The following is a 27,497-nucleotide window of genomic DNA, read 5'->3' as shown; positions in this document are numbered from 1 at the left end:
CGCCACCGCTGGGAAAAAAGCCTAAAGTAATTACTGTTCGATTTTCCAAAGGGGGGGAAAATTCTTCGGCGGGTGGGGGTGGATGGGAAAATTATGGAAGACAACCGCCAGCTGACATTTGCCAAGTTTCCCTCGCTATTTGCCTTGTCATTGTCATTGGGCTGCTGTTGTTTACCCATTATTATGTACAAATGTGTGGATGTGGGCGTCTTTTGTTGTGCCAAACACACACACACACACTCCTGCACCCACACACATGGTTCTCTCTCTCACTGTATCTGTATCTGTCTCTGTCTCAGCCTGTAACTGTCACATTGCTGGCACTTCATCATCATCAACAACAGCAGCAGTCATCGCTTTCTCCCGCCTTCTGCCGCTTTCTCCCACTTTCGCCGCTCCTTGTCCGCTTCTCTCGCTGCTTTCTCCCCTCGCAGGACGACTTTCTCACAGTTGGTGATTAGCGACGAAAGGGGGGTGGTAAGGGGGTGGCCAAGGAAACCCCACGATAACGACGTCACTGGGGGCGATGGCAAATGATTGCCACTTGAGGTGTAAACGAGCGCATTTTACAGCGTCTTTGAGATGTTCACAAAAATCAAGTAGAGATGTATATGGAAAAGAGTGCAGGAAAAACTGCGGGGAAATATGGAAAAGGGAAGGAAAGGAAAGAAAGGGGAGGGGAAGCGGAAAAAGTCTAGCTGAAATCACTGGCACGCCCCCTTCTTGAATTCGTTATCGATATAAGCATAAAGCTTAAGCTGCAAATCGACTGACATTAAGTGTTATTATTCCCTGATACTCGCATCATGTGTGGCGCAAAGACCTCAAGCATTTCATTATTAACAAATATGCTCTGCTGACTTCGAACATATTTGGTGAGGCGTGAATGCAGATGCTTAGTAGTCTAAAACCAATTTCAATAGAAATAAACATAGTATTTATAATGTAAAGGAATAATAATTATTTAAGTGGAACCCATTAATATGAATGGATCATGGCCTTAAAACCTTACTGTGGAATTACAATTAAATCGCAAGGAAAATATCAGTTAATTTCTTTGTAAGTTATAAAAGCATCTAGAACTTGCGACTATGCCTAATTAGTTTCACATAATAGTATAACGGAAATAATTCAATTTTAATGGGTCAAGCAAAAACGGGTACGTTTATCACTTTTATTTTTGCACGTAAACAAAATGAATTCGGTGCCTTTCGTAAAACTTCGTTCTTGGTGCTATTCACACATCTATATATACATAAATATGCATGAAGCTTCGTATCTTAATTTTTTTCTTTTTGGTGGGCGGGATATTTTTACAAGTGTTTAATCACGCCCAAATATTCAAAACCTTTTTGGATATTCTCAAAACGGTTGCAAACACCGCTAAGGGGTCTACAAAAGTGGAGACTTAGCAAAAGCTCTGGAAATTGCTAATTTAAATTAAAGCGCCTTTTCCAGTACAATACAACCTATATCGAAAGTAGATTAAAACAAAATCAATTAAAATGAAATATTATAGGAATTATAAATATATAAAATAATTGTAATAGGTTCTAGTCACAGCTGCATTAGTGGAGTTTCCAGCCCAATGGTTGGGGACTCCACTAGATTTCGATAAGGTACCAATCGACATTTGCCCACCTCTAAAGTGCCGATTATAAACAAAGTTAATATCAAATACACAGGCCAGAATTCTTCACCAATTTGTTGTTAAGTACATAAATTGACTGTTTAGCATGTCTCTCTTTCCCGCCTATGGCGATGGCCAGCCCCCAGCAGCCGGCAGTGCGAAAGAGACGGCGAAACCAGAAGAAGAGGCGCCAGCAAAAAGCGCGAATTGGAAAAACAACGAGAGTTACGTTCAAAAACATATAGAAGATGTAGATATGGCAACTCAGGAAGCCCAACCAGGCAGCTCCTCCAGCAGCGAGGACTCCGAGGAGGAGGCGGACAAGGACAGGAAAGAGGATGTAACCAAAACCAAGGAAATGCCCCGGGGTAAACCACTAGAATTCGATGCCAGCGATGAGTTCTATGTGGACAAGAAGAGCAACAGCGCCTATAGAAACATCAGCACCCTGACTAAACCCACGCGACCACGCTACAAAACCCGGATGGCACGACTACGGGATGGGAACCACAAGCACCGTGGCTTCTCAAGGGCTGACTCCAAATTGACCCTGAAGAACAGTCGCTACGTCAGGAAGCAGCTGCCCGCTGAAGCACTCAGCGAGGAGGAGGTGTCCAGGCTGCGGGAGCAGCTCACCCGCAGCAAAGTGCTCGTACAGCGGGAGCCCGAGGTGCTGGACCACTGGCTGGAGCTGCACCGCCTGCTGAATCTCAATTTGGACAAGGCCAATCGACTGGCGGTGGCGGAGCACCAGCTGCACACCCTGGAAACGGCCCTGGAACACCATCCGTCCAATCAACAGATCCTGCGGCTCTACACAGACGTGGCCAACGCCACATATCAGGCCAGCGAGGTAATCCCTGGGTTATTTACTATTGGGTTTCGTACAAGGTTGAATCTTTGCGAGCGCATAAGTAATTAGTAACCTTTTTAAAAAACATTAACTGCACAACTTTTAAGTATATTCATCGTAGTAACCCGGTAATATTTTGTAAATAGAATCTAGTACGTTTTAGTCATACTGTCAAGCCACATCAGGTCCTAGCCACATTCGATTTTCAGTTTCAAAGCCGACGACACCGAAAAATAAAAAAAAATATATATATTTTATATACGAATTGAAAATTTTGGTGAGCGGAAACATATACAACTCCCATTTATTTATCGCGCGTATTACAATACAAAATTTTGAGAAACGACCGTACATAAAAAACATAACATTTTATCAACTAATATACACATATACAACAATTTTTATTTGTTCAGGTCGCCGCGCGCTTCGAGAAAATGCTGAAGAGAAACCCCTTCGAGTACATACTGTGGACCAACCTAATAATGGTCACCCAAGGCAACATGGCGCGTTGCAGGGTGCCGGCTGTGCTCCGGATCTACGCGTACAGCATGCGCCGAATGCATGTGGGACACACCGATGAGATAACCCGCAGATTCGAGACGACGGAGACGGATGTGATAATGCTCAAACTGTTCCACAATTGCCTACTATTCCTACGCCAATCGGGCAACATAAACAGGATGTTTTCCGTGATTCGTTTGTCAATGGAGCTGAATTTCCCGGGCCTGACGATGGATTGCCTAGAGGCAAGTGCCGCCAACGAAGCACCATTGATCGAGTTTGAGGAAATGGTGCTGAGTTCGGGAATGCCGATGCCCGAGATCTGGACGCGAGTGGAGAAGCTCAGACAGGCGTACTGCTACCTGCCGTATCCAATCTTGACTGAGTCCGACTCGACTGAAGACTTCAAAGGAGAATTGGATACCGAACGATACATGTTCAGCGACGATATTGTCCCATATGCACACGCACTCAAGTCGCCGAACAATCGGTTGCACCTGCTGCTCGTGGTTGTGCAACTAACCAAGATGCCCCTGATTCGCAGCTCTTGTTTGGCAGACAAATTGAATCCGTGCATTGACGAGTTCGGCGAGACCGAGGCCATTGAATTGCTATTCGCTGTCCTAGCAGATAGGCACTCCTATGCAGTGCCCGCGTCGAACTATGCGGACTGTAATGCGCCCATGATCAACTTGGCCAAGGACATGTCCGTGACTCCCAGCTTCATGCCGCACTTTGTGGGACATGACGTGTATGCGGATACCGTCAGTAAATTGATACTCAAATGCAGCGAAGCTTTCAGCGGCGAGGAGACCAAGCGACGAGTATTCGTGATTCTGTGGTTGCGCTTCCAACGGCTCTTAATAGTGCTGCACAAGCTCATGGGCAAGCTAACGACATCTTATTTAAAAGACACACGAAAGCGGATTCGCGACCAGATCAGTTTGGAGGAGAATCGGGATGTGGTACGTTTCTATACGGAGCTGGCCTTGTGCGAATTCGAGGGTCAGGATGATAATGACAATGACAATGACAATGACAAAGACAAAGACAAAGACAGCCGTTTCTTTTCCATATTTTGGAAGATCATCTCCGAGAAATCGGCCGAATCCGGCTGCATCAGCTGTCCGGACATAATGCATCTCTATTTAGTGTGTGCTGAATTGCTTATACAAAATCGTCGCAAGGAGAGGGCCATCGAAGTGCTCATTTCACTGTGTGTGGAAACACATGTCACCTTAGACGAGACTTCTATTAGCTCCAAGCAAGTGATTGTAGAAAGCATAACGAGCGGAATGAAGCTGGTAGCTGCGGAACTGAAAGCCCTCAATACACAGCCAGCTGAGATGGCTTTGGAAGAGTACTTCATGCCCAACAAACTGCTCATCCTTTTGCGTGCTCTCAGTTTGCTCGACACACTGTATGATCCGCGCAATCTGGAGGTTAAAAAGTTCCTCAATGACCTGCAGCAGAGGGAACTTGGCCCCGAGGCCGCGGAGGCCTGCGAAAGAAGGCGTTTCCTTAGGGAGCAGGTCATGGAAATACAGCTACTACAGCTGCAGTTGTCCATTTCACTATCTGGCGATGTTGACATCTATTGCGGATTCAGTGAGAGCAAGCTGGAGGAGCTACTGGAGCGAGGACTCGACGAGTTTCCACGAAATATGGTGTTTCTGCAGCACTGGACCAGCTTGAAAACGATTCTGTGGCACAAGCAGCGGGGCCGCTTCATACGCACCAAGGCCGGCATCGCTTCACTGGCGCACTTGGTCATTGCGGCTCACAGCCGCTTTCAGAGCATCGAAGGCAATGATGCGTTTTCGAAGGACGCCATACGGGTGGCGGTGCGCAATCGTTTGATCAACTTGTTTCAGGCTTACCTTCCGACCAATTCAAGTCGTTCGGAAACGGAGGAGGAGCAGTATCGCGTACTGCGCAGGAACTCCATCTATTGGCGCTTGTACATGACATGCCTATCCGATACGAATGCCACTTTTCAGCGCAGCAGGGACGTCCTGCTGATGGCCATTGACGAGTGTCCCTGGGACAAGGCCCTGCTGATGGAAGGCGGCAAGGTTTTGCCGAACGAAATGGCATTCCTACAGGACCTGATGACCGAAAAGGAAATACGCATTTTCGCTGTGCCCGAGGAACTGAACATCTTGCGGGCCCAGTGAGTCGCGTCAGCTAAATTTAGTTATTGCCCGATGTTTTCTACCATTCGAGCAACTCGATAATTTAGTTCTTTAAATATATTTATTTTTTATCAAAATTAGCTGAAGTTTGCTTCCAGTTAACTGGCGACATTACGATAAGCTGTTTGGCATAATGTACGTATTGGGTACATGCATACTTAACTACATAAATCCTAAGCCGCTTTAATCGCATATGAGATTCGGAGTACTATTTTGGTACTCGAATATTCGCCATTCGATTATGTTGAACAATTTCACGACCTTAAAGCGCGTTGCTGCGCGGGGAACCCAAAATCGCATATCGACTGTCGGAGATTAGTCAAACTCAATCTTCTGGCCAATCCGCTTCCCCCGAATCTATCATTTTCCTGTGTTTATTATTTTGTGTTATATTGTGTTATCGCAAGATAACCGAAGAAAACTCAAAAGCCAAAACAGCGCCGAAAAAAGCACCATACACCTGAGGTCGCAATTGTAGCACCTGGCAGCTAAAAGACGAAATTTGTTGAATTAATAATCATAATTTAAAAATTAAGATAATATAAAAATGTATTTTAAGATGTTCGCTACGTTTTTAGGTAAAACAAGTTGTTATTTTATAATTGTTGAAAATTGTAGTTTTGATAACAAGCTTGTAAATACATTTAGATTAATTTGTACATACTAAGGGTTTTTTATAAGCCTTTATTTTAAATGATATCAGTGATATTGACAATTAAATCATGGATATTTTATATGCAATCTAATCGTGTGACCGCAAGTGTGCCGACCGAGTTGCGTGAGTGCGAGCGAGACGGCTGAGGCGGAGTGCTGGTTCGTCTGGAATGTTGCGTATGCGCCCTGTCTGCCCAGCCACTTTAGACTCCTGTGCGTTACTGTTGCTCTTCGGGAAAGCGTGGAAATCGGGAGAGGAAAAACTGCGATGGCTGAAGCGGGGTAATGGGGGTGAAAAGCTCCGCTCGCCGAAACGCATTAAAAGCTGTCTGAGCGCGAGCGTCCTGGCTGCTGTCCGTACGTCTGTCCGTCCGTCCGTCCGCCCATCCATCCGTCCGTCCGTTCGCCTGCTCGTCCGCCCATCCGACGTCTTTGGACCGGGCCACATCGGTGGCAGTCGGTCGGCATCTGCCCAAGTCCCACGACGCGTTGTCACTCCGCATCGGCCGTTGCTGCAGTGGAAGCGGCCCGTTTGGCCAAGTGGCGTCTCCGTGGTCCATCGTCTCGTGGCACGGCGGAGTCTCCTCTCGAGGTTTCCCAGGCACTCCAGCCCGTTTCCAGTTCCTAGGTTAGTGCTAGAGCCCGGAATATCTGGCCGATATCAGGCCAATCCATATATGTATATAAACATATATGTATATATATCCCTAAAACAGCCGATAGGGAGTGTAATTTTTTTGAGAGTGCGCTCCCCCCGTTCTAAGTGCTTGTGTGTGTGTGTGTGTTTTTCTTCCTGTTTGGGTGTGTGTGTGTGTGTGTGCTTGGATGTCCCTGTGTTGGTGTAGAGAAGCAGCAAGAAGAAGCAGCATTGTGTAAGACGCCAGCGTCAAGTTCATAGACTAAACAGCGACTCTGCTTCTGCTTCTCTAGCCCCATGAAAAAGCTTTTCAGAGAGGAAACTCAGAAAATGAGAAAACGATAGAGACAGAGACAGAGAGAGCGCAGAGTGTCACGGTGCACTGCTAGAAACCAGTGGTTAATTCGTGACAGCAGGGTAGACTGTAAAGTATGGCATACATTCAAGCATCTTTAGCAGGGATTGCAAAACGCTAGATGTTTCTGTGATGAATTAAAAGATTGTTTTAAAAAAGTATAATTAATCAAAATAACTGTAATTGTATGTTGGAGATTGTAAGTCATTTGTTGCAGAGCTGCAGCTTTCAGTCACGCATTTCTCCCGGTGTACTGGGTGAGCATGGACACGGCGAGGGTTTCCCGGCCGGAAACCTTAGTCAAGGTCTCGCCAGCTTTTCAACGCAGGTTGTTGCTGCGCTCTCGCTCGCACCCGCTGCTGGTGGGCGTTTTGCCATCTCTGTCGCACCATCGCAGTCCGTGGCGAGCGGGCGAGCGAAGCTTTTATTGTATATTTCATATTCCATGCTCTTTTCCCTGCTGTTTCGATTTCTGTTTCTGTTTCTTTGGGGCTTTGGGGCAGCGGCACCTAGAGCGGGAGAGGAGCGTCGTTAGCTTTCCGGGCAGCTGATTCGCCGCTCGGCTCTCCGCTGCCGCTGGCGCTGCCACTGCCACTGCCGCCGTCGCTGCTCCGCTCCGCTCGTCGTCTGGCTGATTAGTTTAGTTTGTGATTTCAATATATGTAATTAATTTTTGTTTCTGTAGCGGTACGGACGGACGCGTCGCGACGTTCGCTTGGTCCGCTTGGAGCAGCTTGGAGTTCGAATTCGGTTAGCCAGCCGTCGCTGTTTCGTATTTATTATTATTTTTTATTTTTTATGAGTATTCGTATTTCGTATTTCGTATTTCGCATTTCGCATTTGTATCTGAATGTTTCTTTGGCACTGCGTACGTGTGTGAGGAGGCGATTGTGCGAGTTTCCTTCTCTTTCAACTTGCCTTTTTCGTGGTCGCCGCCGCCGCTGCTAAAATGCAAAGAACACGCTCAGGCAACGTAAATGGCGCCGCGCTAACGAATGGAATTGGAATATCAAACAGTGCCCCCCAGAGCCCCAAATAAAAGTGGAAAAAAAATAAGAGGAATTAAAACCGAAATACAACAAGCAACAAACAAACTTCGTTTTGACAAAAACCAACCCCCCTCCCCCCGCGCTTTTTTTACGTGTGTGTGTTTTGTGCCAGTGCTTGTGCTTTTGTGTAAAAAAAACGTTTGCAACAACAAGATAAAGCGCGTTCGAGAGGAATTATTATAAAAAAAAAAAGGTAGATGGCGGTGACCCTAAATCATACAGCACTTAAAGATTCAACAACCAAACGTTGGTGTATGAAAAACTCCAATTATCCTATTATACCGCTAAAATATTTCCCAGCCCAATGGTTGATTTCCGACCAAAGCCAGGTTTAGGTCCTTTAATGCCGCTATTGGTGTATTGTTGAATAAGCATTGGTGTTTTTTGTGTTCTGCGTTGGTGCACTGAGATGTTTGTTTCAACAACCAATTAATATTTTTGGAACGTTCGAGTTTAGCAGCTGTTGGTGAACAGTGGCTGGTGTATTGTTGAATTTGCTGTATTAGATGCTGTTGCAGTGCTTGTACCGCTTCATTTCCGTTTTTGTTCACTGATTTCGATGTTTTATTGAGCAAAGTGTTGGTTTTTTGTATGGTGTAGCATATATGTGCTGAAATCAGCGGCGCGTGCGCGCATTTTTGCGCGATCGAAACCCGAGAAGGATTCAGTTTTTTGTTGACTTGGGAAAAGTTTCGATTTACAAAAAACATTCCCACTGTCTGTGTTTGTCATCCTCCGAAAATCTGCTTAGCCAACATTAACGTTTGCCCAGCCACAAACACACATAGAAATGCTAAAAACTATCACATTCGCATCGACACAATCAATGAGGCAAGACAAATAAAATTAACATATTAATGAATTTCCAGTTTCTTTTTTCGACTTATTTAATTTAAAAAAAAAAACAAAAAAAAAACAAAAAAAAAACGAAAAACAAAACAAACCAGAACTCGAGTGTAGCGACTTCGGCATACCCAAAAAGCACGAAAGCGGGAAATGTGAATATGGCCAAATTCCAGATCTGCGCTTTAATGGGTGTGCGGAGATCATCGGATTCCAATGAATATACATAGATGTTATATGCTTATATGGCGGGGGCACTTTACGATGGGTTCTTGGCCTCCCTTGAACTTGTGGGCAGCATAGAAAGAGTGATGGACGGACTTTGGATGATAATAGCAATAAAAGTAAATATAAATAGCCCAGCATAACATCAGTTTTTCAACGATCTTACCAGTTCCGAGTTCCGATCAATAAAAGTGTTTTTTTTCTATTTTTTTTTTTTTGCCATTTGGTTTGGTTTTTTCTTTCGAATTTTGTTGTTTTTTGTTCGGCAGCTTTGCTGCTGCTCTCAAGGTTTTCTGTTTGCTGTTGCCGATGGTGATGATGATGATGTTGATCATTTTTGTATGGATGTTTTTCATTTGTATTATTTTCTCTGTTACTTTTTGGCTTTTGTTTTGGTTTATGTTTGATAATTCATTTCTACGTCGCATGCTGATGTTGGCAATTCAATTGAGTTGGAGCATAGGGAAATGTTATAAATGCAAACATACAAGTCCCATGGCAGTTTTTTATATAGCAATATTTCTCTAAAAAATCATATAATTTTGGATGTGTGTTTGATTCTTATGGACTTCAAAGGATGCAGTACATTTTCCTTTGTTTTACATATATATTTAACGAGTTCGTATAAGTAAACATATTTACAGTTTTTTGTATCATTTGTTGTTCTTGTCGCCCTCATCAAATTTTTTGCTGACGTCGCGTCTAAGAGCGATCGCTTTAGCTGAGCGTCAAACGTTCGCCGAGCGTTCAGCGTTCCGCGTTCAGCGTTCAGCGTTGAGCGGACCAAGCGGTATAGAGAGTCAAAAGCTCGACGCTAAAATGTGGGCAGTGGGCTCTGTTTGGTGAGGAGGGAGGAGGGGGGTGTTTTAGAGGGGGCCAAGACGCTCGAAAGCTGCGGGAAAAGGAAAGCCGAACCTGTACTGAAAGCGGACCTAAGCAGCGGCAATTGATAACCTAACCTAGACAATAAAAACGACATCCAACCGCTGGCGACCCCATGAAATGACGTCCACTACTTGAATAACTTGCCATTTTAAGTTAAATATTTAATTTTCAATTAAATGTGTCTGATTCTCTGTCAGTCAAGCATAACTTAAGGCTGGGAAATTTTACCAAGAGAATTGGAATGCCGAAATGCTCTTCAAATTTAAATTGAAATGAGCGAACTAATGGTACTGGTAGCACAATTCAAATTCTAAAATACAACCGGAAAAACTACATAGTGGGGAAATATTTCAAATTTTGATTTTTGATTTCATTCGCATGAAATAGAAAACACAATGTAAGCTATCATAAATTAGGGGCAATCAAATCGAGCCGCAAAGAATGCGGACTGCCAAAACACAAGTTTATCGATAAATCGAATCTTAATTGGAGGCGAATTTAGCATGGCTGATTGGATCGCATATAGCCGAGATACCGAGATAGCTTGACGCCATCTTAGCCATCAGCTATGCTAATCAAATCGATTTGGCTCAGATTAGCCACGCTTGCCGCGGCTCACATGGCGTATGTGCAATAAACGAGGCATGGAACAGCATAACGCATACGCCTAGTGGCCAGGAGTAAGGTGTTCCATTTGTATGTATCCTACGGCGTCTTATCTCGCTTCTTAGTACCTTACCTTTCTCAAAGTCTCTATAGGTCAAACTAGTTTTATTTCTTCAACAGATCTTATCTCTCTTCTTGATACCTTACCTTTCTCAAAGTCTCTATAGGTCAAACTAGTTTTATTTCTTCAACAGATTAGCCATACAATCAGTTTGAAAGCTCCGCATTCTATTCAGACAGCTAGTAACTATATTTTCTTATATATATTCTTTTTTGACTCTGTGATTTTGTAACTCTGGGCACTGATATGGTAGTTTCTCCCACATTACCCATGTTATGGAATGTTATGCAAAGTGCACTCGCAAATCTTCGTAGAACGTGCTTCAACGGCCACGTTCTTCCCGCCCTCTCTCGCTCTCTCCTCTTTCTTCCTCTCTCTTCTCCATCCGCTCTCATTCTTCTCCCTTCTGCTGCTCTCCTCCTCCCCCTCCCCCTCCCCCATCGAGTGCTCGGCTATTTTTGGTTTTTGCGACAACTTTTTGCCAGCCACCACCTGATGTCGACGTCAGCTTTGGGCCAGGTCGAAACAGCAGCGTCTCGCTAGCTCGATTGTTGTTTTATAAAGCCGCTTTTTTAATTGGCCCGGCCAGGATTTCTTCAAGATATTTTCAATCGAACTTTGGCCATTAAACTACCTAAAGAACTTAATACTAGATGGAAAAAATACTGGCTAAGAAACTGCCCATTAATTCCGGTTTATTTATTATATTACACAAATTCTGGCTGATGAGTAAAATTGTTTTAAATAATAAGTTCCCATTTTCTGTTCCTAACTCTCTACAAAAACATATGTTCGTGGTTTCCAGGCAAATTGGCAAAGACGTTTTACATTTTGTGCAACCGCACAGCTTAGATGAGGTGTCAAGTTCAAGTAAATATATGTATAAACCGATACCACCTGAAGAATATTAAAAATAAATTTCATCAAAATGATAAGGCAGGAGGAGGAAATGTCTCGAATTCAATGAGGTTCATTCATTAGCATACTTGGAATTTTGCAGACATCAAAGGGGCTGCCAAGGCATATCGCCTATAAGTCAACCACCCCAACCACAATCGCAATCGCAACCCCCCTCCAAAAAAAAAGAATCCGTTCGGCACTGGCAAAATGATCCACTCTAATGATCTATTAGCAGGCGTTTTTGTTGTTCTCTTCTTTTTCTTCGTTTTTTGCTCTATTTATAAATGACTTCCATACAATGGCGCGCAGCGAGACGTATACGTAATATTGCGTATACGCCCCGCGGTTCAAACCCAATCTAACGCGCTCCATTCGATGTAACTTTAACTATTGCAAATGTAAACAAACCGAAAGTGTGGCAGGGGGACGGGGGACTTGGGATTTGGGTGGAAGGGGGAGGGGGGGGGTACGTCAAACGTCAAAGCAAATTATATAATTTATTTATTTTGTTACCGCTGAGCGAATACGCTCTCATCACTCCTCACTCTTCACACTGTGTGTGTTGTTTGCTTTGGGTTCTCTCGCGTTCTTCCTCCGATTATCCCCTGCAAATCCCCCGTAGACCCAAAGTTCGTCGTCGTTGTCTGGCAAATAGCTTTTCGCCTTTTTCTCGCCCATTTCTGCCGTTCTCATTCTTCTTTTCTTTTCTTTGCTTTGCTTTTCTTTTCTTATTTTTCTGCTTTATTTTGACGGAGCACTTGAATTTATTTTTGTTTTATTCTTTTTCTTCTACGTCGCCTCGCCGTAATACAAACACAAAAAATGGACAAGTGCAAAACATACAAAAAAAAACAACAAATTATAAAAAGCAGTGAGCAGAAAAGGTTTTTTATATATTACATTTTAAATTTTTGTTGTTATTTTTGCCGCTTTTTTTTACCCCTCTTACTGCAATTACGACCCGCTGGCGGGTGATTGACCCAGGCCCCAAAACTCGGACCCCAGTTCCAGACCCATAACCAGATACAGATACAGCCGCAGCCGCAGCTGCAGATACAGATACAGATACAGATACTGCTCCAAGAGCGGAGCCACTGCAGCTTCACGGTGGGTGGTTGGGTGGTTAGGTGGCGGTGCGGTGGCTCACAGGGTGGTGCGTGTGTCAACCGCACAGCACAAACAAACAGAACAGCGCAGAAAAAATGTTTGCGAAGATTTTCTGCGTGCCTGCGATGTCCCTGAAAAGCGAGTGGAGCTTACATTAGGGAAAACTAGAAAAGAAAAGGCATTAAAAAGGGTTTACACGTGTATACAAAGCGGATTGCGGGGATATTTTCCAACTCTTATTTTTAAAATGCGGTACCGCTAGAAAATGATGTTATGGAAACATTTTGAAACTACATTGTTTTGTCATTTAGATGGGAAAAAGGGCTGTGCAATATTTTCTACCACTTTGCACGCGAAATCTTAAAAATCCAGTACCTACTGTGTTCACTGTAGCAAACCCACACACGCACGCACACACGCACGCACACAGACACGCAGTGGGAACCTCCATCTGATTGTGTGTGTACACACGCCCACCTACGTACAAAGTCCCCCACAGGGGGGCTTCTAATGCCGCAGGATTCAGTTGTCCTTGATTCACACAGGCACACGCATACACACCATCCATACACACACACAAACACACACAGAAATAGTAATACAAGTGCGTGCCCGCGCCTGTCTGTGTGAGCTTTTGGGGGAAAAGTTGGGGACACTCGTAAAGAAGTTTATCTTCTTATATATATATTTGATTTAGACTGCCAAGCAACACTTGAAATAAATGCGCACAAAATAAACATATACATTGTATACATACTTTGTTTGAGGAATTAAAGATGAAACTGAAGATAAAAGGTGGGGACAGAAACTAGAGCAGCTGCCATTTAAAGGATAGTTCGGCAAATCCAAAGGAATTAGCTGGCTGCATGATTCCGAGATAAAACGTTGAATTATTTACTTTGTACATTAATTATCAGATGCACAAGATGCTCTCGAAAATGGGGCTCTACTATTTCTATAGCTTAAACACATAAATAAATGGTAGATTTTTATTGTTATTCTAGACTTTTCTATAAAATATTAAAAAAATAATGATGTTCAAAAACATGTAAGATTGAGCAAAGAAACTAGAGATACAAGTTGGAATGGCAATCAATCGAGCAGCTTAGGATAATAAATTGAGCCCCATCGAAATGTGTTGAAATCGGCAGCCAAAAAAAATGAAATAATTCAAGTGAAATATGTATCAGCAATGGCGGTTCAACTCGGGTTCAATAATTCCCTTAATTTGCAACTGGTGGTGCTAACTTTTGTTTTTTTGGATTTAACCGGTTTATACATTCACAAAACAGGCACAAAGTCAACGAGATAACAAAAGTTCAAAACAAAAGGAATAATGGAATTTAAGAAGCATTTAGCGGCAGCTGCAGAAAAACAAAGCAACAGGTGACAGCACAGAACAGATCAACAATGATATTAACATTTTTTTTTGTGTCAGTTCGCCAGCTAGTGGGAAATAAAAATTTAAATGTAATTAAAGTATTCTTTTAATTAAGAGAAAAATCGCAAATGGATGAGGCATAAAGGAGTGATGGATAATGATGTTGAAATTAAGTGCTAAATAAACTTAGTATTTTTAATGAAATGCCTTTCAAATAGTAGGTAATACCCACTATTTGTGCTTTTTATGAATAAGTCAGAATTATTATAATTTCAAAAAAAGCCTGTTTCTAAACCCCTTCTGTTTCTTTTCGACTCTTTTTAGCAACAACAAATGAACACTTGCTGGAAGCTGAATGGCTAGGCAACAACTCAAATGAAAGCTACAACCAAGTGAAACAAAATACCTCCAGCTGTACAAATATTGATTGATATTGAACAAGTTTAAAAGAAATAAACATAAATGCACAAATTTAAAGCAAAGTAATGGGGAAACTAAAACAAAAAGCAGTCGGAGATGACTAAATAATGTATATGTAAACTAAGCTCGTTTTCCCGCAACCCGTCCAATTGAAATCCCAAAAACAAAAATACTATGTGTGTTTCAAAAATGTTTGAACAAATACCGTAGGAAATACCGTTAGGTGGCGAAAGTGTATCTGTTATACCGTTATACCGTAAATATAGCGAGTGCTTTGAATTAGGTGCAAGAAATACTGAACTTCGGTAACTGGCTGTTATAATTTTCGTTAATTTTTTGTTTTTTGCTTGAAAAGTAATGTACAAAGTATCACGAAGAAATTTAACAACAAACAAAACACAAATAACGAGGAAGATAACGGGGCAAATTGCAACTGCAGGACAGCAATAACAACAAAGCAAAACAAAGTAATACAAAACAATAATAATTCACCAATATAAGACCAACAACCAGCAGACAGAGCGAGACGGATAGAGGCATAAACAAACCGCACAAGCGAGTGCGAGCAAGAGGGCGTGCGTGAGAGCTTGCCGAAAGAGCGCGAGAAGGAGAAAGGTGGCGAGAGAAAGGGAGAGCGCAAAGCTTCATGCAGAAAAACAAGAAACAGCGCAAAACATGTAAGTGAAATTGATTTTTTGCCCTCTCCCTTCATTCCAATGATTTTATTGTTATTGTTGTTATTGTTATGGCCAGCATTAGATGTAAATATTTCACGATTGATTTATGGGGCCCCAGAGAAAAGAAAGCTTGCGCTGCTGCCAGGTGGCAACCCTGGACGAGCTGCGATGGTCTCGCTTTCAACTGCATATCAATTAGGTGTCAATCCTGCAGCTACTTATAGTAGCTATAGTATAGTATAAGTGCAAATCTTGTATCTAATCTCTGTGCAATACCGGAATACTAGAAAATCACCGTCCAAAGTTGTTGACTTAGCCAACTCACCAGTTAGGGCCATCACTTACATTATCCTTATCGAGTGAATAACAGTTGGTCATCGTTATTGTGTGAACCCAACAGAACCCATTCATCAGATGACTCAGAGGGCAGTGCAACAATGTTTGATTACTGCTGCCGATCAGCGGGGATTACGAACTAGGTTACATGATAAGAACCTCTGAAGGTCATCTATTTTGGTACTGTAACTGTAACTCGTTCCAAACACAAAGCGTTAACAATTAACAATTAACGCAAGCAAGGTCGATCTCTTTTTCAAGACCTACATAGTTGCAGGCTCCCCAAATGTTGGAATTTTCTAATTTAAAGTATATTGTGTATTTGGCATATCAATTGCATAGAATAGGTAGAGGTATAGGTATAACTCATTCCCAACCAAAGTTGTAACTGTCAAAAAGTTGACCTCAACACTTTCGAGGTTTATTCAGCCGGGCGATATCTTTACTTTGGCCATAACCACCAGCAATGCCAGAAATACAGAAATATTGAACAAAGGCGGCGGGTTCAACAACAATTGGTGGGTGTCTGGCCATGGTCGTTGAATTTGTTGGAATTTGTTGGTGGAAAGCCGACGTTGAGAAGAGGAAACAAGCGACTTCGGTCGGCGGCTTATCAGAAGCAATATTCATGTTTAATATCTGTACAAAGATTATAATTGCCCTCACTTGCGACTCACACGAGTGTGTATGTACATACATATATGTACATTTGTGCTAATTGCACACGAATATACCCAAAAATGTACTATATGGCCAATCGGCAATTTTTGGGCATTGCCCATGGGAAACTTTATCGATTTGCGGGCTATAGAGTTTTGGAGGCGTGTCGTGTGCCACTTTACAATGGTCGAAATAGTTCCGCAAGATAAGAGCAATTAGTGCGATTTTTTTCGCATGATAACCAATCCCAAATCAGAGGCTTTATTGTCATTCATGATTTCAATTTAAATATCGTAAATCAACTTGAAAAAGGGCTGATTACCTTTCAACACTTATCTTGATCTTTTCTCGTGCACTTAATTTAATGACTGGGTTTCGAAAATAACTGCTCTGTGCGGTAAAAACTTGAAAACTACAAGGGTAATTTGCCTAAATATATGATACGAAACTTGGATCTGCAAATAAATCATTAGTTATAAACTATTGAAACAATAATTGTGTGTGGCCCATGTAAATATACATATACATACGTGTTGATCTAAACATTTTCATTAGTTTGAGCGCCTAATAGAAAAGGAAGATATAGTAGGCACTTAATGCCATCCAATGGTTTGGCTTTTATCACATTGCGTATACGCCCCGTTTCACCAACATAGCGATCGCCATAGTGCCTCAATTACTACACCATTTGGTCAGTGGTATTGTAATACAGATGGTGTGGTAATACAGAAACGAACTGAGAGAAGTAGATCCATTTGCACTCTCGGCTGATGGCCCACCCACTTGTTGTATTCGCATCTCGTGCACGTTGCGTATACGCCCCATTGCACCGACACACTCGGCCATGCAAAGTGGCAAAGTGGCAAAGTGGCGGCAGCTCGCTGTGACATTAACGCCGTCTGGCGATTTTGGCAGCAATTGACATGTCTACCCTCGTTGTCTTTATGACCGCTGTTTGCGCGCCACTCGAGAACAATTGCAAAACAAATTTGGAATGGCGGAAAATAAATGTGCAACAGCAAAATAAAGTAATAAAGAAAAGAAGCGCAATTATTACGGCAATCGTCGATGATAACAACTGGAAAAAGAAATGCCTGGATTGCATATTACTTAGTTGTCGAGTGGCTGCCGACTTCCTTGTTGACTATAAAGTGTTATTTCGTAATTTGTCACCTTTTTATTGTAATTTTCCAGTCTATTTTTGCTAGCAAGCTAGAAAGTTAATTACAAGCCAAGCAGTATTGTAAATTATAAAAAGTTACTTGTGAAGAATATATCCAAAATATTACTAATTAAATATTTGAGGGCATTTGAGGGGTCTTCATTTCATATTGTGTACTCGTACAATAAATTGAACTATCTCTTTATTTGTTTATGTCATAACTCTTTCAATATCGAAATTTCTGCGAACAAACACATAAGTGAAATAAATTCGTTTTTAATTAAGCTATTAATTATTAACCATATTTCCTAGAAAGCACGATAAATAAATTGAAAAGTAATATTCATCTGGAAACAAAAGCAATTTGAGATATTGTCATGAACTATTTTAATTAATATTAAAATATAAAATAATATATGTACATATCAAAATTAAATACAAGCTTTCAAGGATAAAATAAAATGAAATATTTGAATGGATATATATTTCTAATTCTTTAAGAATTCCGCTCCTTTTCCCACGGCAATGATAGTTTTTTATAGAGGGAAAGCTTCAATTGTCCACAAGGAAAAACAAGGGCAACAAAAAATACAAAATTTATGAGCAGAACTCCCCGCAATTCCCGCGACCCAGAAGTTCGATTGTCATGTGAATCAGAGGCTAGAAAATAATATACGAAAATATGCCAATGGAAATGGAGGGAGTAAATATAGTTCAAAGATCTGCCCTGAATAGACGGTTATATTTTTGTGTGTGATCTGAGCAGGTCCATGGGCACATACATATATACATACATATGTACGTATGTATGTACGTATATAGTGTTTTGAATTATTTATAGGCGACACTTGGATAGGATTCGCATATAAATAACGTGGATTCTTTGTTTTTTGCCTCCGCTTTTGCTTGTGTCATTCAACCAACAAAAAATGGAATTCCCCCCTGCGCCGCCCATGACTCAAAATCGTTTATGGTTTGAGCGTTTTACGAGTTAGATCATAAAAAATCCCAGGAACGTCGAGTCCAATTGCGCTCATTTCCTTGGTCACTATTTGATTTCGTTGCCGGCTATTTTTAGTTTTTTTCAAATCCAACAAAATAATAATTCGAGAACGGCATTGGACATAAAAACACAAAGTTCTATCTTTAAGTGCACTGGAAAAAATAGTTAAATATAGTTAAAATAGTTAATATATGTGCCTTACTTACATAATAGCTTTTTTTTTTTTGAATGAAATCTGCCCTATAATTTATTATTATTATTAGTTTAAGTACTTAGGCAAACTTAAATTGAATAAATACATACACTGATAACTTGCTAAAAAAGAAAATGATTGATAAATAATTGTTGAACATGACGTTTTTAATTATTCATTAGAAGGTCCATTTTTCTATCAGTGCACTCACCATTAAATGGGAAAATAATCTATTGAGCAATTAGACGTAGAGGGGGCTTTCGCATTCTTATCAGCTGTCAATGATGCAATGATCTCCTCAGCCGATCGATCGCTCACACAACCCGTCCACCTCTCTGTATTTTCCAGCTGGAGAACATGGAGGGTGCCAGTCGCAGCAGGAACTCCTCCACGAGCCACAGCCAAGGTCGCGGCCAGGACATTGAGGATCTCAAGCAAGACATTCCCTACTTTGACGACCCACCGGCCCTTGATGCCGATCTGCTTGTTCTGGGCAAGAGCGAATGCCAACTGGACGAGCTGGCCTGGGATCGCGATGCGGATGCGGATGCAGATGTGGATGCAGATGTGGATGCGCCGCTAGAGACGGCACCCGCCGTCGATCTCGAGGAGGATAACTACCCGGATGAGAACGAGAGCTCGGTGCTGGGCAGCGACTATGCGCCCAGTGGGAGTGGCAGTGGTGCCAATAGCTTCTATCAATCGCCCACGCCCTCTGCCGCCGGATCCGGTTGCGATCTGATGCTCCGACCGCCCTCCAATTCCATGTACCACTTCAACTACCGATCGCCGGGCAGTCCAATGCCCGTGGCACCGGCAGTGGCCAACTCTCGAGGTCTGCATCCGTATGCACATTCCCCGGCGCATGGCAATCCGCCTGGCTTCTATCCGAACATGTGGTATCCCAATGCACCATACGGATCGGCCGGAGGAGCCGCCGGAGGAGCCGTGTCCGGTGGCAGGTACATGGGCTACGGAGCGCCAGGTGGAGTGCCAGGTGGAGCCAGTTCGGGTCCGGGTGCGGGTCCGGGTCCAGGAGCAATGCAAGCGGCATATCCCGGGCACTCGGCCCACATGCATGCGCTGCATCATCAATATCCGCAGCCACATCCGCACGCCCACCACCCGCAGCATCCGCATCACTCACCGCATCCGCACCACCCGCATCCGCACGAGACCATGATGGAGATGTTTCAGCTCTCGAATAGGTGAGTCCCACAAATCTTTAATATACATAGGTACTATATGAAACAGAAATCTTTGAGATGTGAAAACGGAATATTTCAGCCTGCCAATGGGAATAATTGCTTTGTAATCCGAAACCTGGGGGCTGTATTAGTTTAAGACGCACGCACTTCGTTCTGCACCCCCTTTTTGAGGCGAGGATCCACCACCCATCCAACCACCCACCGCGCTAATGGGGGGCAGCATCCACCCGTGGCCCCTCGACGGGCGGTCGGATGGTCGGATGGTCGGGTGGCCAATTTGGCATTATTCAGAAGCACCCACTCCGTGTTTGCAGCTTCCAGCTGAGTGGCTGGCCTGATTGTAGATTGCTCCTCCCAATTAGGCGTCATCTTGTGGCACTTGCGGCACTTGTGGCACTTGCGGCTCTGGTGGCACTTGCGGCTCTGGTGGCACGAACTTGCAAAGCACTACAAAACCACCGAAAATCACTTGACTAGGCGGCCGTGGGCGCTGCTCATATATTTTTATTTTTATCAGCATTTTCCATGATTAATTTTTATTTTCGTCACCGAGACGACTGCACAGGACAGGCATTCCTAATTCTGCGATTCTGGATGAATCGCCATTCATCCGCGCCGCAGGAGAGCTGCACAAGTCCACCCCCCACCCTTTGCCCGGCCATCGCCCACTTTGATTGACAGACCATAAACAGAACACAGAACAGAGAACAGAACAGCAACGTTCACTCGCTTCCTTATTTACTTGGCCATATGTGTATGCATCGCTGTATGCATCGCTTTTGCCGTTGCTGTACCGTTACTCTCGAACTTATAATCCGATGCGTTTCGATACGTCATTAGCGCGGCTTCAAGGTCGCCACTGCTGCACTCGTCGGTTGAGAGGGGGAGGTTGGGCGGTGGGTGGCGGTAGGTGGCGGTTGGTGTGCCTGTTGCTGTTGGTGTGGCTGTTGGTGTTGGTGGGGCTCGGTGGGCGGGTGTGCTGGGTATTGGGTGGTGCCGGCAGTTATCGATACGCGCGCACTCTACATTGTAAGCGGCAGCAAACAAATAGAAAGCGTGAATGAGACAGACTGCGGAAGCGTTGAGGAGCCAGTGGTGCACTTGCAGAAAATAGGGTACAGTTCGGGTAAAATGTAAAATAATATCGCTAAAGAGTTTTCCATATTAATTTGCTCCAGCAACTTACATTCATATATCATACGGAATAGTTCCATTCAACTTATTTTTTCATCGAAAATATCGTTCCTTTCCCAAGTTCGATATAATCGAAAAATTATGTATAGAAACACGTATGTATTAAAATTATGAAATATTTTTGAAATATTTTATTTGCTCCTGATTAAAAGTCTTAAAAGTAAATTACTCATACGCAGTGTGCACCGAATGAAGATGGTCTATTTATACTTGAGCAAAAAGCTCAGTTCAAGTTGAAGGCATCTATATTTAAACTCATTTCTAATCAACAAGTGCTCGTGGAGATTTTACAAGTGTAGTTCGATTCTCCATTCAGCGGCGAATGCAACAAGTTGAGTAAACAAACAATCGCACACTCGCGGATAACATCTATACAAACTCAGCCGGCAAATATGTGTTTGTGTACGTCTGTGTATGTTTGTGTGTGTGTGGGAAATGGCACTTGGGAATGGCTAAAAAGTAGACAGCTCGAGAGGCCAAAGCCAACAGTCGTTGGCCACTTGGCCAACAATTGCACAGACAACAATTTGACATCAAGTGCAAGGGTGCAGTGCACTGTGCTAACTCAATCAAGGCCAGCAAATCGCTGCATCGGCAATTGGGAATCGCAGTGGCAATCGTTTGAACGTCTCGCATACCCTGGAAATAGAGCAATACTCTTACTCGTAAATGGCATAAAATGGCAGGATATAAAATTATAGATGTAATTAAAGTGCTCTTGGCCCAATTATTTTTCGTTTATGGAACTTTTAATGGTTTGTTTTTATTTTCGAGTCGTTTTGAGTGGCAAATGAATGAGGCTTTACTTTAAATTTAAGAAATATTGCTACCATTTTTTGTTTGGTGTGGTCAGTTACCTTTTGTTATCTTTGCAATGTGCACCATTATTTTATTATCGATTTACTATAAAATATTTTTTGAGCCTATCGTAAAACGAGCCCTAATATTTTTAATACATATTTCTGAAACTTATACAAGTTTTCGTCGCGAAAGTTGATCTTATCTTGCCCGAAATACCGACTTTAAAACGTTTACTATTATTTTTATACTTATTCCAAGTAGTTGCATTGCTTTGCATTTGTTTATTTGGCTGTTGCGCACTTTCCCAGTGCCTAGGATGGCTTTATTTTGTTATTCTCATTCCTATTTTTCTTGCTTTTCTTATTTTTCCTATTTTCTTCGTTTTTGTTTTTTTGTGCAACTGTTTGCATTGCTTTTGCCAATGCAATTGCAATTGCAATTGCAATAGCTCCTGCACTTCGTTTTGCACTTGCCAATGTCTGTGTGTATTTTGCGAACTTGTTTTGCAATTGCGTTTTAAAATAAATTACATCAGTACGAGAGGTGGAGATAGGGGTTGCTTGTTGGGGGTTGGGGGTTGGGGGTTGGCAGTTGGGGGTTGGCGGTTGTGAAGTGGGGCAGTGGGAGTGAAGTGGGGATGGGGCTAAAACAACATTGTGGCAGCGGACAGCGAACAGCGGTAGCCAATCGGAGGCAGCGATCTCACATTTCCGTATAAATTACTCATGAACTCGGCCGAAAGCGAATGCAGTGGGGCGCACAGAAAGTAATTAGCCATTGGCCCGATTATGTTCATCAGCTTATATCCATTACATCTGGAATTAATTTCGTTCGCAACAAGATTCTTTAGCTGCATTAACGGTATATAATTAATAACAAACTGAATAACTACATTTTTTGCTGTGTATCGCAATCGCAATCGTAATGTTCAAGACATTTGGCGCCAAGTGAAACGAACCAAAGCCCTACCAAACAGAACGTGATCATTGCACTTGAAACCCCGAGCTCAATCGCCCCATCCCCGAATCGCCACCCATGCAAAACTGATAACTATTGACAGACTGAGACGGACTAGGGCAAAGGGGGGCAAAGGGGGGCTGTTTTGTTGTCATAGTCTAGTCGGTGCACTATGTAATACTTGCAACTACGTAACGGCCACACAAATGCCCAGTCATGTGCCCCATACGTACGTATGAGAATGAGATGGTGTGTGCATGTGGGATTATGCGGACAAGTTACGGACAAACGTCTCCAGATTATTATGAAACATGCGTAATGTATGCAGGTAGTGTAGTTACGTTCGATTACGAACTGTGATACAAGCAGCAAAATCCCATAAGACTGTCCAAAAGTATGCAGTGCCATGAATTCATAACCGCGTTTCCCCCGGACAACCCACTACTCGTGTTCCTACCTCAACGAACCATCCACTTATCGTTTACAACATTGTGTATTATTGTGTATTATTTATCAGCAAGCAGCTCCCCATCCATTGAGCATTGTTATTATCCACATTAATCTGACATTTTAGTCTAAGCACTGCTGGCACTTTGAAAAGGTTCAACAATAATAAATGCATACTTATACCGAGCTAATGACGAACTGCACTGCCTGCCCCCAGGTGAAATTACTACTGCTCCTTATTAGCCGATTAGTAAGATTTTATTTCGCATTTTTAGGCAAGCTCCCTATATGATTCTGACCTTATGCACTGATGCCAGAAGTTCCATAAGACTGAAGTGTATCATTATAATGAAATGCTTTTTCTTAAGATTCTATTAAATTCTATTCTAAAATTCTATTTATATCAATTATATTTGCGTATTTTTTAGTGGTCGGGAGGCGCGAAACCGGGCGGAAAAGAATCGGCGGGACAAGCTGAATGGATCCATCCAGGAACTATCCACAATGGTGCCCCATGTGGCGGAGTCGCCACGTCGAGTGGACAAAACAGCCGTTCTGCGCTTCGCCGCCCATGCATTGCGATTGAAGCATGGTAAGCTATATCACATATCACCAGCTACTATTTATTTAGTAATACTATATAAAAACTGCTTCAGCCTTTGGCAACAGTCTGATGCAGCAGCGACCACAGATCACGGACACACTGATGGACATGCTGGACAGCTTCTTCCTCACGCTCACCTGCCATGGCCACATACTGCTGATCTCGGCCAGCATTGAGCAGCACCTGGGCCACTGTCAGTCGGATCTGTATGGGCAGAGCATCATGCAGATCACCCACCCGGAGGACCAGAACATGCTCAAGCAGCAGCTGGTCCCCACCGAACTGGAGAACCTCTTTGACGCCCACGGCGACTCGGATGCGGACGGTGAGCCCCGCCAGCGGAGCAAAGCCGAGGAGGACGCCATCGATCGCAAGCTGCGCGAGGACAGGCGCAGTTTTCGAGTGAGGTTGGTTTCTTACAACTTATTATCCCATTGTACTACTGTTCAAAGCACTGTGACTTACGTTTTAATATGACATTATACCATATTATACAAAATTCTTATGCAGATTGGCTCGTGCGGGTCCCAGATCGGAACCCACCGCCTACGAAGTGGTCAAGATCGATGGCTGTTTTCGGCGTAGTGACGAAGCGCCGCGCGGCGTGCGCTCCAATCATTTCAGCTCCAATCTGCAGTTGATCAGGAGGACTCGCGGTCGTGATGATGTCATTCCTCTGCACACCATTAGCGGCAACGATATCGTAAGTTGATCCATTTATTTCTTTATTGAATATCCTTTACTGTGGAGTTGTTCCGAAGTAAAACTCCATGATTGTTTCAGATACTGACTGGCTGTGCCCGGATAATCCGTCCGCCAAAGATCGCCAGTCGGCTGATTGATGCCAACACACTGGAGTACAAAACCCGCCACCTGATCGACGGCAGGATCATCGACTGCGACCAGAGGATTGGCATCGTGGCCGGTTACATGACGGACGAGGTGCGCAATCTCAGTCCATTCACCTTTATGCACAACGACGATGTGCGCTGGGTGATCGTGGCCCTGCGGCAAAGTGAGTGTTCACACCCAGTCTGAATAATCATAATATATATAATATTAATCATAATATAATTGACACCTTGCAGTGTACGACTGCAATAGTTCTTATGGCGAGTCCACCTACCGCCTGTTCACCCGCAACGGAAACATCATCTACCTGCAATCGAAGGGCTATCTGGAGATCGACAAGGAGACGAACAAGGTGCACTCCTTTGTCTGCGTGAACACGCTGCTGGGCGAGGAGGAGGGCAAGCGGCGGGTGCAGGAGATGAAGAAGAAGTTCTCGGTGATCATCAACACCCAGATACCGCAGTCGACCGTCGATGTGCCCGCCTCCGAGCATCCGGCTCTGCTGGAGAAGGCCGTACTGCGGCTCATCCAGAATCTGCAGAAATCGGGCGAGAATGGCGGCCATGATGACGGCGATGAGGACGATGATGCGCAGGATGACGACGACGAGGAGGAGGATGATGATGACGATCAGGACGATGGGGCACGGAGCATGTCTGAATTCGGCGATCCCTATGGCAGCCATCATGGTCGATCGCATCACGGTTCCTCGGCACTTTCCTCCCACGGCCATGGTAGCTCCAAGACTCCGCCGCTGGCACTGGTTCCACCGGAAACGTCCTCCGTCAAGTCGGCGATCTCGAAGAGCATCAGTGTGGTCAATGTAACGGCGGCCAAGCATCTGCGCGGTGTCCACGGATCGGCGGCAGTCAAATCGCCCAGCTCCTTGGGCAGTTGCACCTGCAGCGAGTCCCATTCGCCCTGCGGCTTCTGCCAGGCTCCACCCACGCCCGATCCCCAAGCGGCTGGGTCCACCCTGAAGAGGAGCAGCACTGCTCTGGCGGAGACCGAGGAGAAGATGACCAAGCGGCGTTTTATACCCAGCACTGGTGAGTTGGGGGCCTAAAATGATCAAAAGTTAACTTAGAAATGGATGTACTATTGCTGGATATTTCTGGCATCATTTATTTGGTAAAGTCAAGCTCTTGTCTTTTGATATTTCTTAACTGTTGGTTAAGTATCGGTTACATTTGTACCCCATTCAAATTTGAATTATTTGTCGGCAGAAATCGAGCACGTGCTGCACACGTCTCTGGACCAAATCGGGCGAAATCTGACCCAGCAACTCAATGTGGCCAGGAATTTGCGGGAACAGAGCCAGCGCTTCGAGTTGCCCCATGCCCATCAGCGATTCGATGAGTTCATGGTAAGCTATACAACGAAAATCCTGAAAATCAAGCTAATAAAATATAGGAGAGAGATTGGAAATCGCACAGTTTGTGATTGATGTTGACCGTATTTTCGTGACCCTTTGCAGCAGGAGCACCAGAAACAAAGTGAGCTGTTTGTGAACATCAAGAGCGAGTACGAGGTGCAGCTGCAGCACAAGGCCAGCACCCGGAAGTCATCGGATTCGGATCGAAATCAGGAGGAGCAGCCGCTTCAGGAGGACGACCAGGACTAGGACCAGGAGATAGGGAGTGCCCGTTCGGCTCTCGACTGAAGGGTTTCATCGATGTGATATGTAACTACTGTCCTGGCAGCCAGCTCAAGCCCAAACACACAAGGTGTCCCTAATTCGTAATAGAACCAATTATTCGGGGTTAGGTGGTCATTCGGTCAACTGATGGGTAACTGCTGCGGAACAGATTCAGATACAGATACAGATACAGATACGGATACGGATAGATATCCTTTAACCCCAACCTATGAGTGAGCCTGAGACAAGCATACTTTAGTTACCCCGCCCACATGCACACACACACATATATATATTTATATATATATGTATTAATATATATATATATGTATATGTATGTACATATATACACTGTTTGTTCAGTTTGTTGTTTTTAACTTCCTGTCCCACGTAGAAGGACTTTTACATGCATGTAGAACTAGTTACCGTTGCCGTGGCCGTTTCCGTTTCCGGTTTCGTTTAGAATGTTAGAAACATTTTTAGTAGGTAAATACAATTACAACGGATTCTCTTGATTACAATTTGTTATTTGCTGATCCCAATTTTCCAAAACAAACAAACAATGCTAGAACAAATATTCATAGAAAAGAGTCACGTCAATTTCCACCGGAAGCGGAAACGGCAACAAACACCCACAAAGGATAAAGATAAAGATAGAGATAGAGATAAAGATTAGCGTAAATGGGAGGATTTAAACAATTATTAGGCTAAATGAAATATACTATTAAAACCTATGTACCATACGTTGTGCGTAATGCCCAAACTAAACGTGATAAAAGACTGTTACCAACTACATACACACATACATAATACCAAGATGGAAACACCCGTAAATCTATAACTAAAACGTAAACTTAAATCGGCATAGTTTCGCATAAAAAGGAAATATATACATATATAACAAATATTCATACGCGCACTTAAAGGAGGCGTGGCATAGTCTAATTACATTTACTGTACGAACACTTTTTATAGATGTTTAATGTTGTTATGGTTAAGATAAATCCAGACGAATCGATGGATTTTGGCCAAGCACGGTGCACTGCATATAACAAGTGAGCCAAGTACAATTTACACAAATATATACATAATTAGATGCATATATGGTTCGATGTAAACTAATAAATCGATGTAAAAGCGTAAAAACGGAAGTTAAGAAACCACACACCCACACCCACACACACACACACAAAAACCAGAAAAAGCTGAGGCGAAAAAAATATGAGAACTCTGTTAAATGTTTGTTATGCATTTGTTTTTTTTTTTATCTAAATTAATATTAAACTAATGTATTAGTGAATAAACTTGTGTACCTACATACAAAACAATGATAAAGCAGGCGGTGGTTTTATTTCTTTTCATAGGAGCTAAACAAATGTTATTACTGCAATCGCAGTACTTT

General features: G+C 43.3%; 2 protein-coding genes across 3 annotated transcripts; both read left to right on the top strand.

The window, feature by feature from the left end:
• The first annotated feature begins 1,669 nt into the window (after window positions 1-1,669).
• LOC122624449 (nuclear exosome regulator NRDE2) lies at window positions 1,670-5,256 on the top strand. 2 transcript variants are annotated; one of them, XM_043803986.1, is made up of 2 exons: window positions 1,670-2,483; window positions 2,897-5,256. In XM_043803986.1, exons 1-2 carry the CDS (start codon window positions 1,737-1,739, stop codon window positions 5,159-5,161), a joined length of 3,012 nt encoding a protein of 1,003 aa, XP_043659921.1. In that variant the 5' UTR covers window positions 1,670-1,736; the 3' UTR covers window positions 5,162-5,256. The 2 variants fall into 2 exon arrangements, with proteins under 2 accessions (XP_043659921.1, XP_043659922.1); XM_043803987.1 differs by lacking the exon at window positions 1,670-2,483 and adding an exon at window positions 2,631-2,760.
• Window positions 5,257-7,386: 2,130 nt separating this feature from the next.
• Window positions 7,387-27,405, top strand: LOC122624452. Its single transcript, XM_043803994.1, has 10 exons — window positions 7,387-8,067; window positions 14,267-15,039; window positions 18,742-19,601; window positions 23,429-23,592; window positions 23,657-24,011; window positions 24,115-24,307; window positions 24,388-24,619; window positions 24,693-25,505; window positions 25,683-25,822; window positions 25,934-27,405. The coding sequence occupies exons 3-10, from the start codon at window positions 18,751-18,753 to the stop codon at window positions 26,078-26,080; spliced, it is 2,895 nt and encodes a 964-aa protein (XP_043659929.1). The 5' UTR covers window positions 7,387-8,067; window positions 14,267-15,039; window positions 18,742-18,750; the 3' UTR covers window positions 26,081-27,405.
• Window positions 27,406-27,497: the final 92 nt, after the last annotated feature.

This window comes from Drosophila teissieri, chromosome X (assembly GCF_016746235.2).
Source record: "Drosophila teissieri strain GT53w chromosome X, Prin_Dtei_1.1, whole genome shotgun sequence".
Classification (NCBI taxonomy): domain Eukaryota; kingdom Metazoa; phylum Arthropoda; class Insecta; order Diptera; family Drosophilidae; genus Drosophila; species Drosophila teissieri.
The sequence above is the reverse complement of the archived record's forward strand: the minus strand, read 5'-3'. Positions and strand labels throughout refer to the sequence as shown.